At 40.6% G+C, this 12,500-nt stretch overlaps 1 protein-coding gene across 1 annotated transcript in view; it reads left to right on the top strand.

Moving 5' to 3' along the window:
• SLCO3A1 (solute carrier organic anion transporter family member 3A1) overlaps positions 1-12,500 on the top strand; it is a 383,290-nt gene that overhangs the window by 288,902 nt on the left and 81,888 nt on the right. The window contains exons 5-6 of the mRNA XM_068275155.1: positions 9,067-9,231; positions 11,982-12,180. Of these exons, the coding sequence (XP_068131256.1) occupies positions 9,067-9,231; positions 11,982-12,180 (364 nt within the window). The remainder of the gene's footprint in view (positions 1-9,066; positions 9,232-11,981; positions 12,181-12,500) is intronic.

Genomic DNA, 12,500 nt, shown 5'->3' with positions numbered 1-12,500 from the left:
TTATAAGTGACTGGAATCACCCAGAATGGGGGATGGGAAGTGGGAGCGACAGAGGTCGCATGCTGATGACATATGGTAGTAGGGCGGTGCAGTACTGTGATCAATGTGGGAATAGGATGCAAACCTATGTGTATGATGCTGGATGGGAAGGGAAGGGGGGGGGGGGGGGGGTGGAGAAAGAGAGGGATATAGGCAAAGGCGCTCTACCTGGTTCATGACCTGATTTTGGTAAGTTGAGCATTTGCTCACCTTTAAACACTGCTGTTTCTTAGTATGCCTTTTTGTTTAATCATAATATACTGCTGCACTCACTCCTTCAAAAATGAAACCTTTCTCTGCTTCTCATAACTCTAGTAAGTTGAACATTTGCTCATCTTGAAACACTGCTTTTTTTTTTTTTTTTTTTTTGTATGCCTTTTTTGCCTTATCATAATATACTGCTGCACTCACTCCTTTAAAAACTAAACCTTTCTCTGTTTCTCCCTGTTTTAAATTCATTTTTTTACTGTCTTATCATTTTACTAAGAGTGACTCATACTCTGCCTTTATATTATGGATATGTGCACTGTCACTTTATACATGCTATTTGCACACGTTCTCAGTCTATTTTGTCTGCATATCTTGCTGTTAAATGCATATTGCACATTTTATTGCTGTAGACTTGTGGTGCACCTTTGGGTGCCTGGTATTTGCGTTCCTCTGGCAATCCCCTTTTTTTTTTTCCTTTTGTTTCCCTTCCCCAGCACCCTCCAAATAATCGTTTGCCTGAAGAAGCGGGACTGTTACCCGTGAAACGCGTTGCACTTTTGGAGTTACTAATAAATGTTACTTTAGACTGTAAGTAACCTGCCCATTGTCCGGCCATTTTTTTCAGAAGGGAGGTGAGTCCACCCACTTCCCCCTTTTTAACAATTTTAACTAATTTTATTCTGCTTGGCGCCTCTGTTATCATATTTCAATATCATCTAGTCCACCCTTGGTGGAGGGGTGTATCCCCATTTTCTCCTATCTACAGAGAGCGACTTTTTAACCTGAGCGGGGTCAGGTTACAATTCTCCCCGCCGGCCTTTCCAGTGGTTGCCTTTGTGGCGACCCACCCTTGTGAGTATAATCATCTCATTTATTCACAACAGACCTCTCCATATTAACATACTGCACCATATTGGGCTCTCGGTTTCTCCCCCATTTTCAAGCTCATATTAGCACATGTGCACAGAAATATAGGCTGCACTGCCAAAACAAATACAGTCCAGCATGCTATGGAAAAAAATATATTCACTTGGAAGTGTTCATACTGAACTCATGCGCATGTGGACAACACTCTTTTAATCTAACGTTGTTGCACTCAATCTGAGATATTCACAGATAAATGTAGAGGGTATAATGCTGATAAGCCTCAACTCCCAGCCAGATAGACAAGTTCCTGATATAGTAATGACAATGAGGCAATCTTGTGCAGCTTTGGGCAACTATCTACAGCAAAGCAGTGACAATGTGATGCATCAAAGCACAGTCCAGTCTGAAAGTAATCTTGCATGGAAACCAACACCACCTATAAAGGTGTACTCGACAAATTTCAGCATATCAGGCTAACTTCAAGTATAAGCCAGAAGCATGGTCTGCATTGAACAGCATACAATTAAATCCACAGTGATGGACTGCACATATCTCTTAGTCTCGCAGCAACATGCTCAGCATATAAGCATCACAGTCTGAACCACGTTGTCATCATACTGGTAGATGGCTGGTGTGTACATAGATTTCCCTCCGAGCTCTTACTGTCTCCAATGATATCCACAGTTAGGTGGCTGGGAGAAAGTACAGTCTGAACCAGGTGAGGCTGCGGGTGGCAGGGCGCCGCCATAAAGCAGGATGGCGTCCTATAAAGAAAATATAATAAATAAAGAAACTGAATGAATACCACGATTGTTATTTATCAAGACCTTTATTGTTCATGTTGCAAGTGTTCTTAACTGGACAGCCACCATATTTTTTTATCTCCTAGAATGCTGCTAGCATTGTGGAAGACCATTACCTTTATAGTAGAGCTGATTTTTTTTCTGTTCCTTCGTGTTCTGGAGAATTTGCAGTTATCATGTTGAGCATGCATTTCCTGTGTGAACAATTGCTGTGTTCCTCCATAGCTGCTTATTCACCTAGTCCTATACTTATGACTAGAGATGGTCAATGAGACGCTGATAGTCCTAAAATGATAAAGAGTTTTTGCCAATTTTATGCAGCTTAAAATGTGATCAACTAAATTAATTGTTTAAGAAAAGGTGGGTGGAAAGGCTGTGCGTCCCTAAACATATGTTGCAATTGAATGGTTAATCGCACAGGCATACACCGCCTCTGTTAGACTGAAAATTGCATGCCCTGCATCCAAGACAAGTGCTAACATTTATTAAGCTAGGAGGAACTTTAGCTTCCAATATGGTTTGCATGCAAAGTATATTATACTAGACACTTGCGCCACGGTGAGGCAAACCTCCGGGCAAGTGACCTAACCTATGCAAAGTGTGCAGAAAATCTATTTAGGTGCTGCACACTGAGCTGGTGGTCATTTCAGATGCAGCCTTAGTGGTATGCGCTGGCGTTCTCCTCGCTGTTCAACTAAATTAATTGTTTTTTTACTTTTATTGAGTCCTATTCTAAGTTTTCAAAATGTGTATCAACATGGAATTATTAGCAAGGGAAGGACAGGTTCCATGTGGTCTATGAAAAGCTCCACAGCAATAAAAATGAGGGAGGAGTGAAGTCTCTTGTCTGGTCACAGGTGGAAGAGAACAGCTTCCAGAGGCAAAAAAGCATCTCTGTTCCCTTTATATACACTGCAGAGGCAGAATAAATGAATTGACTGGTATTAAACCGCTGTACGCCTTAGGTGGGTTGGAATGGAGTGAAGTTTCCTCACCCATAACCATAAAGGATATCTTTGTATCAATCATAAAGAGGATGAGGCCATACTGTTTTTTTTTATAGTTAAAAACATGACTTACTATTCCCAATATTCTACTGTGCACACATAGCTTAATTACATAAAACTGTGATAAATAGCATCACCCTACCCCACACTCCACACAGTGTGTGTGTGAGGTAATAAACAGGAAAACATTCACACACATGCTCTTTATGTACAAATAATTTCAGTTTAGCTGTGGATGGCTGCCGTTGGACAAAACACTGCAGTTTCTGGTAGCCGGTGGGTAGGGTGCTATCAAATCACACCCAGCATGCTGGTAACTACCACAGGAATCTGAGGGATCTCAGCTGGAAATACCTTGACTTCATAAATCTGGCCCACAGTGTGTAGTGATGGTTGACAACACAAAAGCACACCATGTGGCTGTCTGTGGTCCCATTATGGAGAATACCACCTGTGTGTCTTTTCATCGCTGGGGCATTATAGGGAAACTTACAAGTGAAGCATATACAGCTAGAGAGGATTTTAACAGAATGACCAGAAATACAATTTACAGTGTCACTTGTCACAAATAAGGCATTTAACGAGGTGAAGAAATGTCTACCTTTCTCAATGGTATACTAGTTGTTCAGGTGGATAGCATACTGGTTATGGTTGTTGCTTTTGATGTAGGGTTTGAGACTTTGACCAGGGTTCTTATTCTGGCTCAAGCCAGTACATAAAACAGCAAGGAGTCTTTAGGCAAGCCTCCCTAATAAACCTGGTTGTCTTAGGAGCATGCCCTAAGTGGCTGCAGCTTTGAAGTGCTTTGAGTACATCAGGAGCAATATAAATGTTATGTGTCTTGTCTAGTTTTCCCAGATGCAACATTTTTAATTGTATTTATTTATTTTCCTGTAAGGGAACTAGTTTCTTACAGCCCATGTTCACTTAGATTTAGAAACACAGTGACATTGTTATTGCTGTCTGGGTGCCCATTTTGAAGATGTTGAGTCTGTTCATATTCTTTTCATATATACATGTTATACAATCATGTACAATCATAAGGGAACTTGCTGGTCACCTCATGTCTGCAACCAATCTTCAAAACTTAAGTTGAAACTCAAAATGTATGCCTTGTTCACACACGAGATGAAACTCGGCTGAGGCGGTTGATAACAACCACCTCTGTCAAGAATCCAGCCTGTGTACTGTGGTCCCAATGCCCCCCGATACCTCGGCCTGACGATCAATGCAGCGGATCGCTGGCCCTGAGCATTGGTCTCCCCACTCACCCTGCTCACCACATGTCGTCAGTCTTGCACTGCTTTATTGCCCGTCTCTCTCTTCTGAAGGCTAGAGATATATCTGCACAATGTCAGGCCCCGGATGTTACACAATGGATTAAGTCCTGATCCCTGCTGGGTGACATCCCATGTATGCAAGGCTTTTAGGGTGTCAAAAGAAATAGTAGGCCTCATACCCAGAGAGGTTCACACAAGTCAGGGACACCTGACATTCTGCCAAAGCAGAAACCAATCCCCCAACTCAATCTATCCCCCTCAAAATTTCCCCAACTACATAGATTTGTTGGTTCACGTCTGGATTTTTTCCTATATCACTATTGTTAGTTTACTCACTTCATGGTAAAGTTTTTGTATAGTTATCCAACAATCAGTAAACAAATATTTATATGTACAAGAAACATTTACAAAAATTGTCCTGCTCAAAAAGTGTTTGATAAAATGGAGCTTTTAAACAAAAATGGATCAGCATTGCTGCAGAAACAGCAACAAATTGTATTTATGGAAGGGGGGGGGGGGGGAGCTGCAATGAAATCATGAAAAAGTATAAGCAAGAATAAAATATCCTTTGCAAAATAGAGACGCCTTCTTGTGTATTCAACAGACATAAAGGCTCTTGTTTTGTCTTTCCTTCCTGTGTGGAGGCGTTAATAGTTTTGTCTGTACATTTACAAATGTGTCCTCACTTGCCCACTAATTTAGCAACAATGAGATTATTACATGGACTGGAATTAATGTATGCAGTTAGAAACTTTCCAGAATACTTGGATTTTTGCAGCGGTAGTAGTGACTTACTGCGACCACAAGACAAATCATGGATCAAAATTTGTTTCTGCTTCTTCAAAGCTAGCAGAGAGACATTTTTTCACCACATACCTTCACAAGCACAAATGTGTTTTTGAACTTTTCTGCTTGTTCATATGAGTTGTGTTGACTTCAATATTTACTCAATGTTCTTTATGCAAGTGATGCTAGAGAACTGCCTGGCTTATATATCCATCCTGAACATACTTTAGCTTACACTGTTATTCCAGGTTAAAACATTTAAATAGAAGAAACATTAATTGTCACCTCCTGAGATGCACACTCAGCATCCCCTGTATAAAGTACCCCCCCCCCCCCCAGTATTAGGTAGTTCCACAGTAGCCCTCCAGTATCGAAAGCCAGGTGTACCTCCCAGTATTAGCTAGACCCAGGTAGCCCCATATCATAGGTAGCCAGAATTGCCCACCAGTATAGTTAACATCCCCAGTATAGGTAGCCAGAAGTAGCCCCCTCAGTGTAGGTAGCCAGAGGGGTGCCCCAGTATAAGTAACCAGAAGTACCTGCCCAGTATAGGTAGCTAGATGTGACCCTCTCCGTATAGGTAGCCAGAGGTAGCCCATTAGTATTGATAACAAAATGTGACCCTTCATATAGGTAGACAGAAGGGCTAGGTAGCCAGAGGGAACCCCCAGTATAAGTAGCTGAAAGTAGCCCTTCCCCCCAGTATAGGGAGCCAGATGTGACCCCTCCTCCTCATGCAGAATAGCACCAGCCGAGCTCACGATCAAAGTAACTAACCTCTCCAGGTTTCAGTGATGATCTACCTTCTCCAGGTGAACCCATCTCTTTGATAAGAGTGGCCACTTTTGGAAAGTAACTCAATGGCAAGTCATGTGATGAGAGAGATCACTGTCATCATGGAGAGGGATTTGCAAGGAGACAGTAGATTGCTGGTGGAGTCTGTGGAAGTGACTTACTGCTCTGCTTGTGTTTCTCTGCAACTTAGGGGCCCAATGTAGTTCTCCATGAGACCCACCACGTAGCCCCTTATCACAGCCTGCCCCCTCATAGCAGCTATGACTGCTATGTTAATCTCTATACAACTGCTGACAGCCACTTACAGCTGAATCCTTAACAACCTTGTGACTAACCATAGGCGTCTTCTAAAATCTTTGTGAGTTACAGTGCTGCAGAAGCTGCTGCTGAGAGTGAGGCCTTGTTCACATTGCGTTCCGTTTGCGTGTCCGTCCGCGTTGGTTTTTTTTTTAGGTGTCTTTTTTCCCCGATTCCCAGAGCTTGGGTGGGCGATTTGTTTTTGTGCTTAGCGGTTATCTAACCATTTTTTCCGAGTGGTTTTGTAAACCACTCCCTGGCACAAGTCAGGATGTGAACTCTTTGACCTGGAAAAGAATAAATGCAATTTATTTATTTTTAAAAATGCAAATGCAATCACCCCACAAAGCGAATTTTTGAGGCGATTCCGCCTCAATATTTTCCATTGAGGCGGAATCGCCTCAAAAATGGTCCACGCACCGCTTTACTAAACGGACAGCTCATGACCCGCGCTGATATGAACCTTCTCATAGACATTCATTGGCCTCCCGGTTGGGGGGCATTTTTAAAAAAATGCACGCAACCGAAAAAAACCCCGAAAACGCCTGCAGTGTGGACAAGCCCTGACAGAGTGACTATCAGCTACTTGAGATCAGATTTCAAAAAGCATCTGTTAAGATGCTCATTCATGATATAATCTTGATTGTACAATCTTACCAGTTTTTTGGTATGAGAAACTACATAACGTTTTTGTTTAAAGTGTATTCACTTAGTAAGATTGTACAGTCAAAATTGTATTATTGGGGGCCCCATTAGCGCTGTGTGTGGTGGGGGAGATGAGTACTGTTGATTCTCTGCCCTACCATTTTTTTTTCTTTTTTGGGCCTCGGTTCTACTTTAAAGAGGAACTTAAGCGAATAGTAGAAAACAATTAATCAATACATTACAGTCAGAAGTTAAAACATAGAAGAGAGATCAAGAAATGATTGATATTCGTCATGTAATTTGTTCATATTGTATCCACAATCAGCCTGTGGTAATCATCTTTCCAACTGCCAGACATGAAAAAAAACAGACAGCACCAACTGTCATTATCTATAACCACACCCCCTAACAATGCAATAGGCGGAAAGGTTGTTTTTTTTATAGATATACTGTACATAAGCTCAGAGGGAGCTACTGGTTGCTTGGCAGTTAGCCATTATTTCCTACAAGGATAAAAGACCGGAAACTGTGAGGACCTAGGTCTAGACATGTCAACATGGGAGGGGTTTCACCATGATATCAGCCATACGGACCCCCCAATGATCTATTTGAGAAAAGGTAAATATTTCTCATAGGAAAAGGGGTATTGGCTACTGATTGGGATGAAGTTCAATCCTTGGTTACAGTTCCTCTTTACGTCATTTAATGCCAGTATTCAGTAGTTCACTAACATTTGTATGCTGAGAGAGATTGTGGTCGAAATTTTCTTAATAACCATGTTAAATGCATTTCCTCTATTCATAAAACCCATTACATTTATTTTTATTAGGCAGGACATATGTTATAGAAACCTTTCCGACATTTTGCAGGGATGAATGTTAAACAGATTATCACTTTTAATTCTATGGGAAATTAGTCTCTACTTATTAAGACAAAGCAGTGTGCGCATACATTAAGATGACTTCCATATCATGCTGTGTTATCATTAAAATAATTAAGATGTTTACTGATGTAGAAAATTTGATACTGGATCCATTAACCAGATTTCCTGCAACTGAGTAATCACTTTCAAATTTATGTGCTCAATTAAGCAATCTATTCAAAAAGGGTTAATGCAAGAAGCTAATGAATGCTCTGTGACAGAATATTCTGTTGAATTCCAAGTTTTCCTTAGATGCCAGAGGTAAAGTAAAAGAAACGCCCATCTCTAATCAAAACTGGAAATCATGTTGTGGGAGTAGTGCTGTAAGTGCAGCACTGCTTTGCCTGTTGTACCCACTACAACAGTGCATGGCTATAATTACTAGGTCATTCCTGGTGGTGTTGATCCAGGGATTTTATCTGGTTGCCATCTGAAACTGGGAAGAAATGTTTTTTTTCCATTTTGGGGCTAATTTGACCATGCCTTGTAAAGGTCTCTGGATTAATAGGGATATTTGATGGTGCAAGCAAGTGTTGTACTTTATTTTCTGATTGAACTTGATGGAGGTATGTCTTTTTTCAACCCAATTAACTATGTAAGGCCTCTTGCACACTACATGTGATTCCGATTTATAAATGTACTGCATGCTGCTATGGTTTTTAATTGGAATCAGAAATTGGACATATAAAAAAAATCGGAATCGCTTGTAGTGTGCAAGAGGCCTAACAGTGATGCTCCACAGAATGTTTTTTCAACAGTTATGTCACATGACTAAAAGGAGTATAAGGGAGGTGATAATGCAATTGAGGCCCCTTTTACACCATGGTGCATCGATTTGCATCGCGATACCCTCCCTTGCCACTCCCCTGTCTCAGTGGCCTTTAGCCTCTATGAGAGTTGCCACACTACCCGCGATGCAATGCAATGCAGTGGAAGTGCTTCTGATGACGCGGAGGCGACGCAGACTTTGCAGTGCATTGCTGAGTTGTACAAGCGGGACCGTGTGGCAGGCATTTTGCATTGGAGGCATTGGCACCGAAAAAATCTGCACCGCGCACGTGTTGATCGGCCAAAAATCAGTGACGTACTTCCTGTCTAGCAGAGAGCATGTCACAGTTCAGGGGTGGAGCTCTGCATATTACCCTGTTTCTGCAGTTTGCCACAGAGTATTTTGTAAGGGGAACTGATGCGGTGGCATTGTCTTGCACTGGGCTCTCCTGCCTCAGGCAATCACACCGCACCCCCTAGCCTAAAACTTTCACTGGATGGGTTTTCTACTGTGTGTTGATCCATATTGCCCGTGTTAGTCCAAGCAACTTGTGTACAGTATGTGAACAGATGTTGGTGTTATATAAATCAATAATTATAATCAGACACTAAACCTTGGTGATCTAAATATCTTTGTTTTCTTTCAGTCATTCCAAAAGTCACCAAGCACCTGCTCTCGAATCCTGTATTCACCTGCATTGTCCTGGCAGCCTGCATGGAGATCGCTGTGGTGGCCGGCTTTGCAGCATTCCTGGGGAAATATCTAGAGCAACAATTTAACTTGACAACCTCATCTGCCAATCAGCTGCTAGGTGAGAAGAATTAAAGTCGATCACTATACAGAAACATCTTCTGATTAAATGCAGTCTGAATTGCACATCTAGCTTTACAGCTGCACTGTTCTGACGGGCAATTTGTCATTCTCGGATCACTTTGAAGCTTTTGATTTAATGGCTCAATGACATTATTTAACGTTGTTGAAGTTTATGGCTGCACAAGAACAAAAGCATGTTAGCGGGAGATATGTCATTATTTAGGCGGTTGACCCTTTAAGCAGCTGTTTTATATTTCCAGATTATACACATCTAAGGGGCCTAAAAAGCTTTTTGACCTTGTCTATCCTGCCAGCATACCATGTAGTTTAGCACAAACAGCATTGACATATGTGACTAGATGGAGATTGGATGTGTTCCATTAACACCTTTCTACGTTGCTAATCTCAGTTTCCATTATATCAAAATGCTTGTCTTTAAAGCAGTATAAAACCCTGACATAATATTTAATAAAAACATTTGATTTCCTACTTTTTATATGCCATACGGTTATCATATTTGTTTTTGTGTATAAGTATTTTTATTTATTTAGAAATTACAAGTTCCCAAAGTACATTTCTTTTGCTCTGAGAGCTGCCTTTGCATTTTATACATAACTGGTTTTATTCTTTTTGTATTGAAGGCAGAAATGCTTTCTGAGTCCCAGTGCACACCGAGCGGTTTTAGCAGCGATCCGCCAACCACCTCCGCCTGTGAAAACGCTTGGCTAATGTATTTCAATGAGATGGTGCACACCAGCAGTTTAAAGTTTTTAGCAAACCGCAAACGTGCCTCCTGCTGCACGTTTGCGGTTTGCAGAAGCGTTTCTGCCTCAATGTAAAGTATAGGAAAAACGCAAACCGATCTGGAAAACGTTAGATCAGAGCGGTTTGCCAGGCGTTTTTGTTACAGAAGCTGTTCAGTAACAGCTTTTACTGTAACAATATTTGTAATCTGCTACACAAAAACGCTAGGCATCTTTAGAAAACGTCTCTAAACATGCCTAGAATCGCTCTGAAATCGGTTCAAAAGACCACTAGCGTTTTGAGGATCTGCTAGCAGTTTTGGTGTGCACTGGGCCTGAGTGTCTGTCTGTGTTCCGGAGAGTCTGCACAGTCAGAGAATGTGTCACATTCCTCACTTGATACAATTAAGTAAACACAAGATAACATTATCTCCAGTTCGGATGCGTCCAGCTTTCTTTGCACTGAGCTTGTAACTCCTGTGTTTAACTAATTGAATGCTGTTCTAGTAAAAAAAAAAAATGGTGGTAGTATATAATATGTTGTAAATAATATTTTAGAGCAAAGAAGAAATGCTGGGTTTCATTCCGCTTTAAAGAGGAACTTTAGTGTCGCATAGCAGAACCTAAAAATGTATTCAGGATAGCAATTTCTACCTTAATTATTCTAGTTTTGGCATCAGAAATGCTTCTTATATCTAAAGTAACCTAGGCTATGATGTCATGCAGCTTTCTGCCCCAGAGCACTCGAAGAGATCATGTGATGTTCCTGTCCACGAGGAACAAACAGCATTCCACAGGGATTCAACTTACCAACAATAAAGACACATCTGTGATAAATGTAATAATGTATGTTGGGGTGAAGTAATTTAAAGATATATACAGTGTAAAAATAAGCAATTGTGTTCATTAACATATATAGATGTTAGATTTACATTATAAGAGATGATCATTCATGGTCATTTTGTACAAAAACCTAGGCCCATATTCAATTCACTTTTTCTCCTGAGTTTTCTCCCTAGAAGATAATTTTTCATCTTCTCTTTTAGTTACTTTTCAGCACTTTGCAATTAAAAAAGTACCAAAAAGTATTTAAAAAGTTACTAAAACTATCCTGAGTACTCTCATGCTTTCTGGTGGCTTACAAGGCATTTTATTGACTAGTTGTGAAAATATCACTTAGGCAAAAAATGTAATTGCATATGGACCATAGTGTCTACAGTTTCCCACAAAGTCGTTTAGTGATCTGTCATGATGGATTGATAAATAACGAATGAGCAATGTTGTTTCACATTGCTCTTCCCTCTTGTCAACTGCTTGTTGTCCACTCTCCATGGATCAGAAAAGCTACTCGGCTGTTTCCAAGCAATGTGTCTTTATATGTGTCTATTATATATATATATATATATATATATATATATATATATATATATATATATATATATACTGTTCTGAAAACTGTTGCCCTAACAACTTGGTTGATTGTTTGGGTTGACAAGAATTGAAGTGGACCTAAACTCTTGCACAGCAGACAATGAAAACACAGATGCTTAGTAGTTTACTGCAATCGATCCAGATATTGCAGGGACTTTTTTTCCCCCACTTTTGGGGGCGAAAAAGTGCGACTTATAAGGCGAAAAATACGGTCTATATTTTTACTGGTTAAATTTGATGGACGGGTGATGTATTTTTTTTCAACCAAACTAATTATAGAACTAAAAGCAATTTTAATAATTAAGCTACATTCAGTAAGTTCCTCTTGAAGTTGCTTATTAACGGTACATTTTTTGGTGCATGATCTCATTTTTAATCAGATTATTTATAGGGCATTGTGTGAAAACAAAGCATTTGATGGGCTCAGTCGATCCTAAACAATCATATTATTGGTGGTTTTCTTAGAGGACTGGTCGATTGGTGTGCCAGATTTTTTCACAGATACGATTGGATCTGGTTTAAAAAAAAGAGATTAGTAGAGATCAGTAATTAATAATCTTCTGTATTTTTCCAGGAATGACAGCAATACCATGTGCCTGCTTAGGCATTTTTCTTGGTGGTCTTCTTGTGAAGAAACTAAGTTTATCTGCCCTGGGTGCAATCAGAATGGCAATGCTTGTAAACCTAGTTTCCACTGCTTGCTATGTGTCCTTCCTCTTCCTGGGCTGTGACACGGGGGCTGTCGCTGGAGTAACGGTTCCCTATGGAAATTCGTAAGTATTAATATCATTTTTTGAAAAAGCGTGGTTTGTATCACTAACTCAGTACAGTATCTTCAGAGCACTTTTCCCAAGTAGCAGCTCTGTTACACAAAAGGTCATGTTTACTTCATTTAAGGCAGGGGTGTAAAACTCAAATACAAAGTGGGCCGAAATTGAGCTCTGGGACCAAGTCGCGGGCCAATCTCAATGTCTAGTGGCCTCCTCTCTCCCTTTTACAGTTCCATGGTGTCGAATAGCCCCCTCTCCATCCCCTATACAGTTCCCTGGTGTCTAGTCCCTCCCTCCTTCCCCTATAGGGTTCCCTTGTGTAG

The sequence above is a fragment of the Hyperolius riggenbachi genome, chromosome 3 (genome assembly GCF_040937935.1).
Source record: "Hyperolius riggenbachi isolate aHypRig1 chromosome 3, aHypRig1.pri, whole genome shotgun sequence".
Classification (NCBI taxonomy): Eukaryota; Metazoa; Chordata; class Amphibia; order Anura; family Hyperoliidae; genus Hyperolius; species Hyperolius riggenbachi.
Note: the sequence above shows the minus strand (reverse complement) of the source record. Positions and strands in the feature narration are given on the sequence as shown.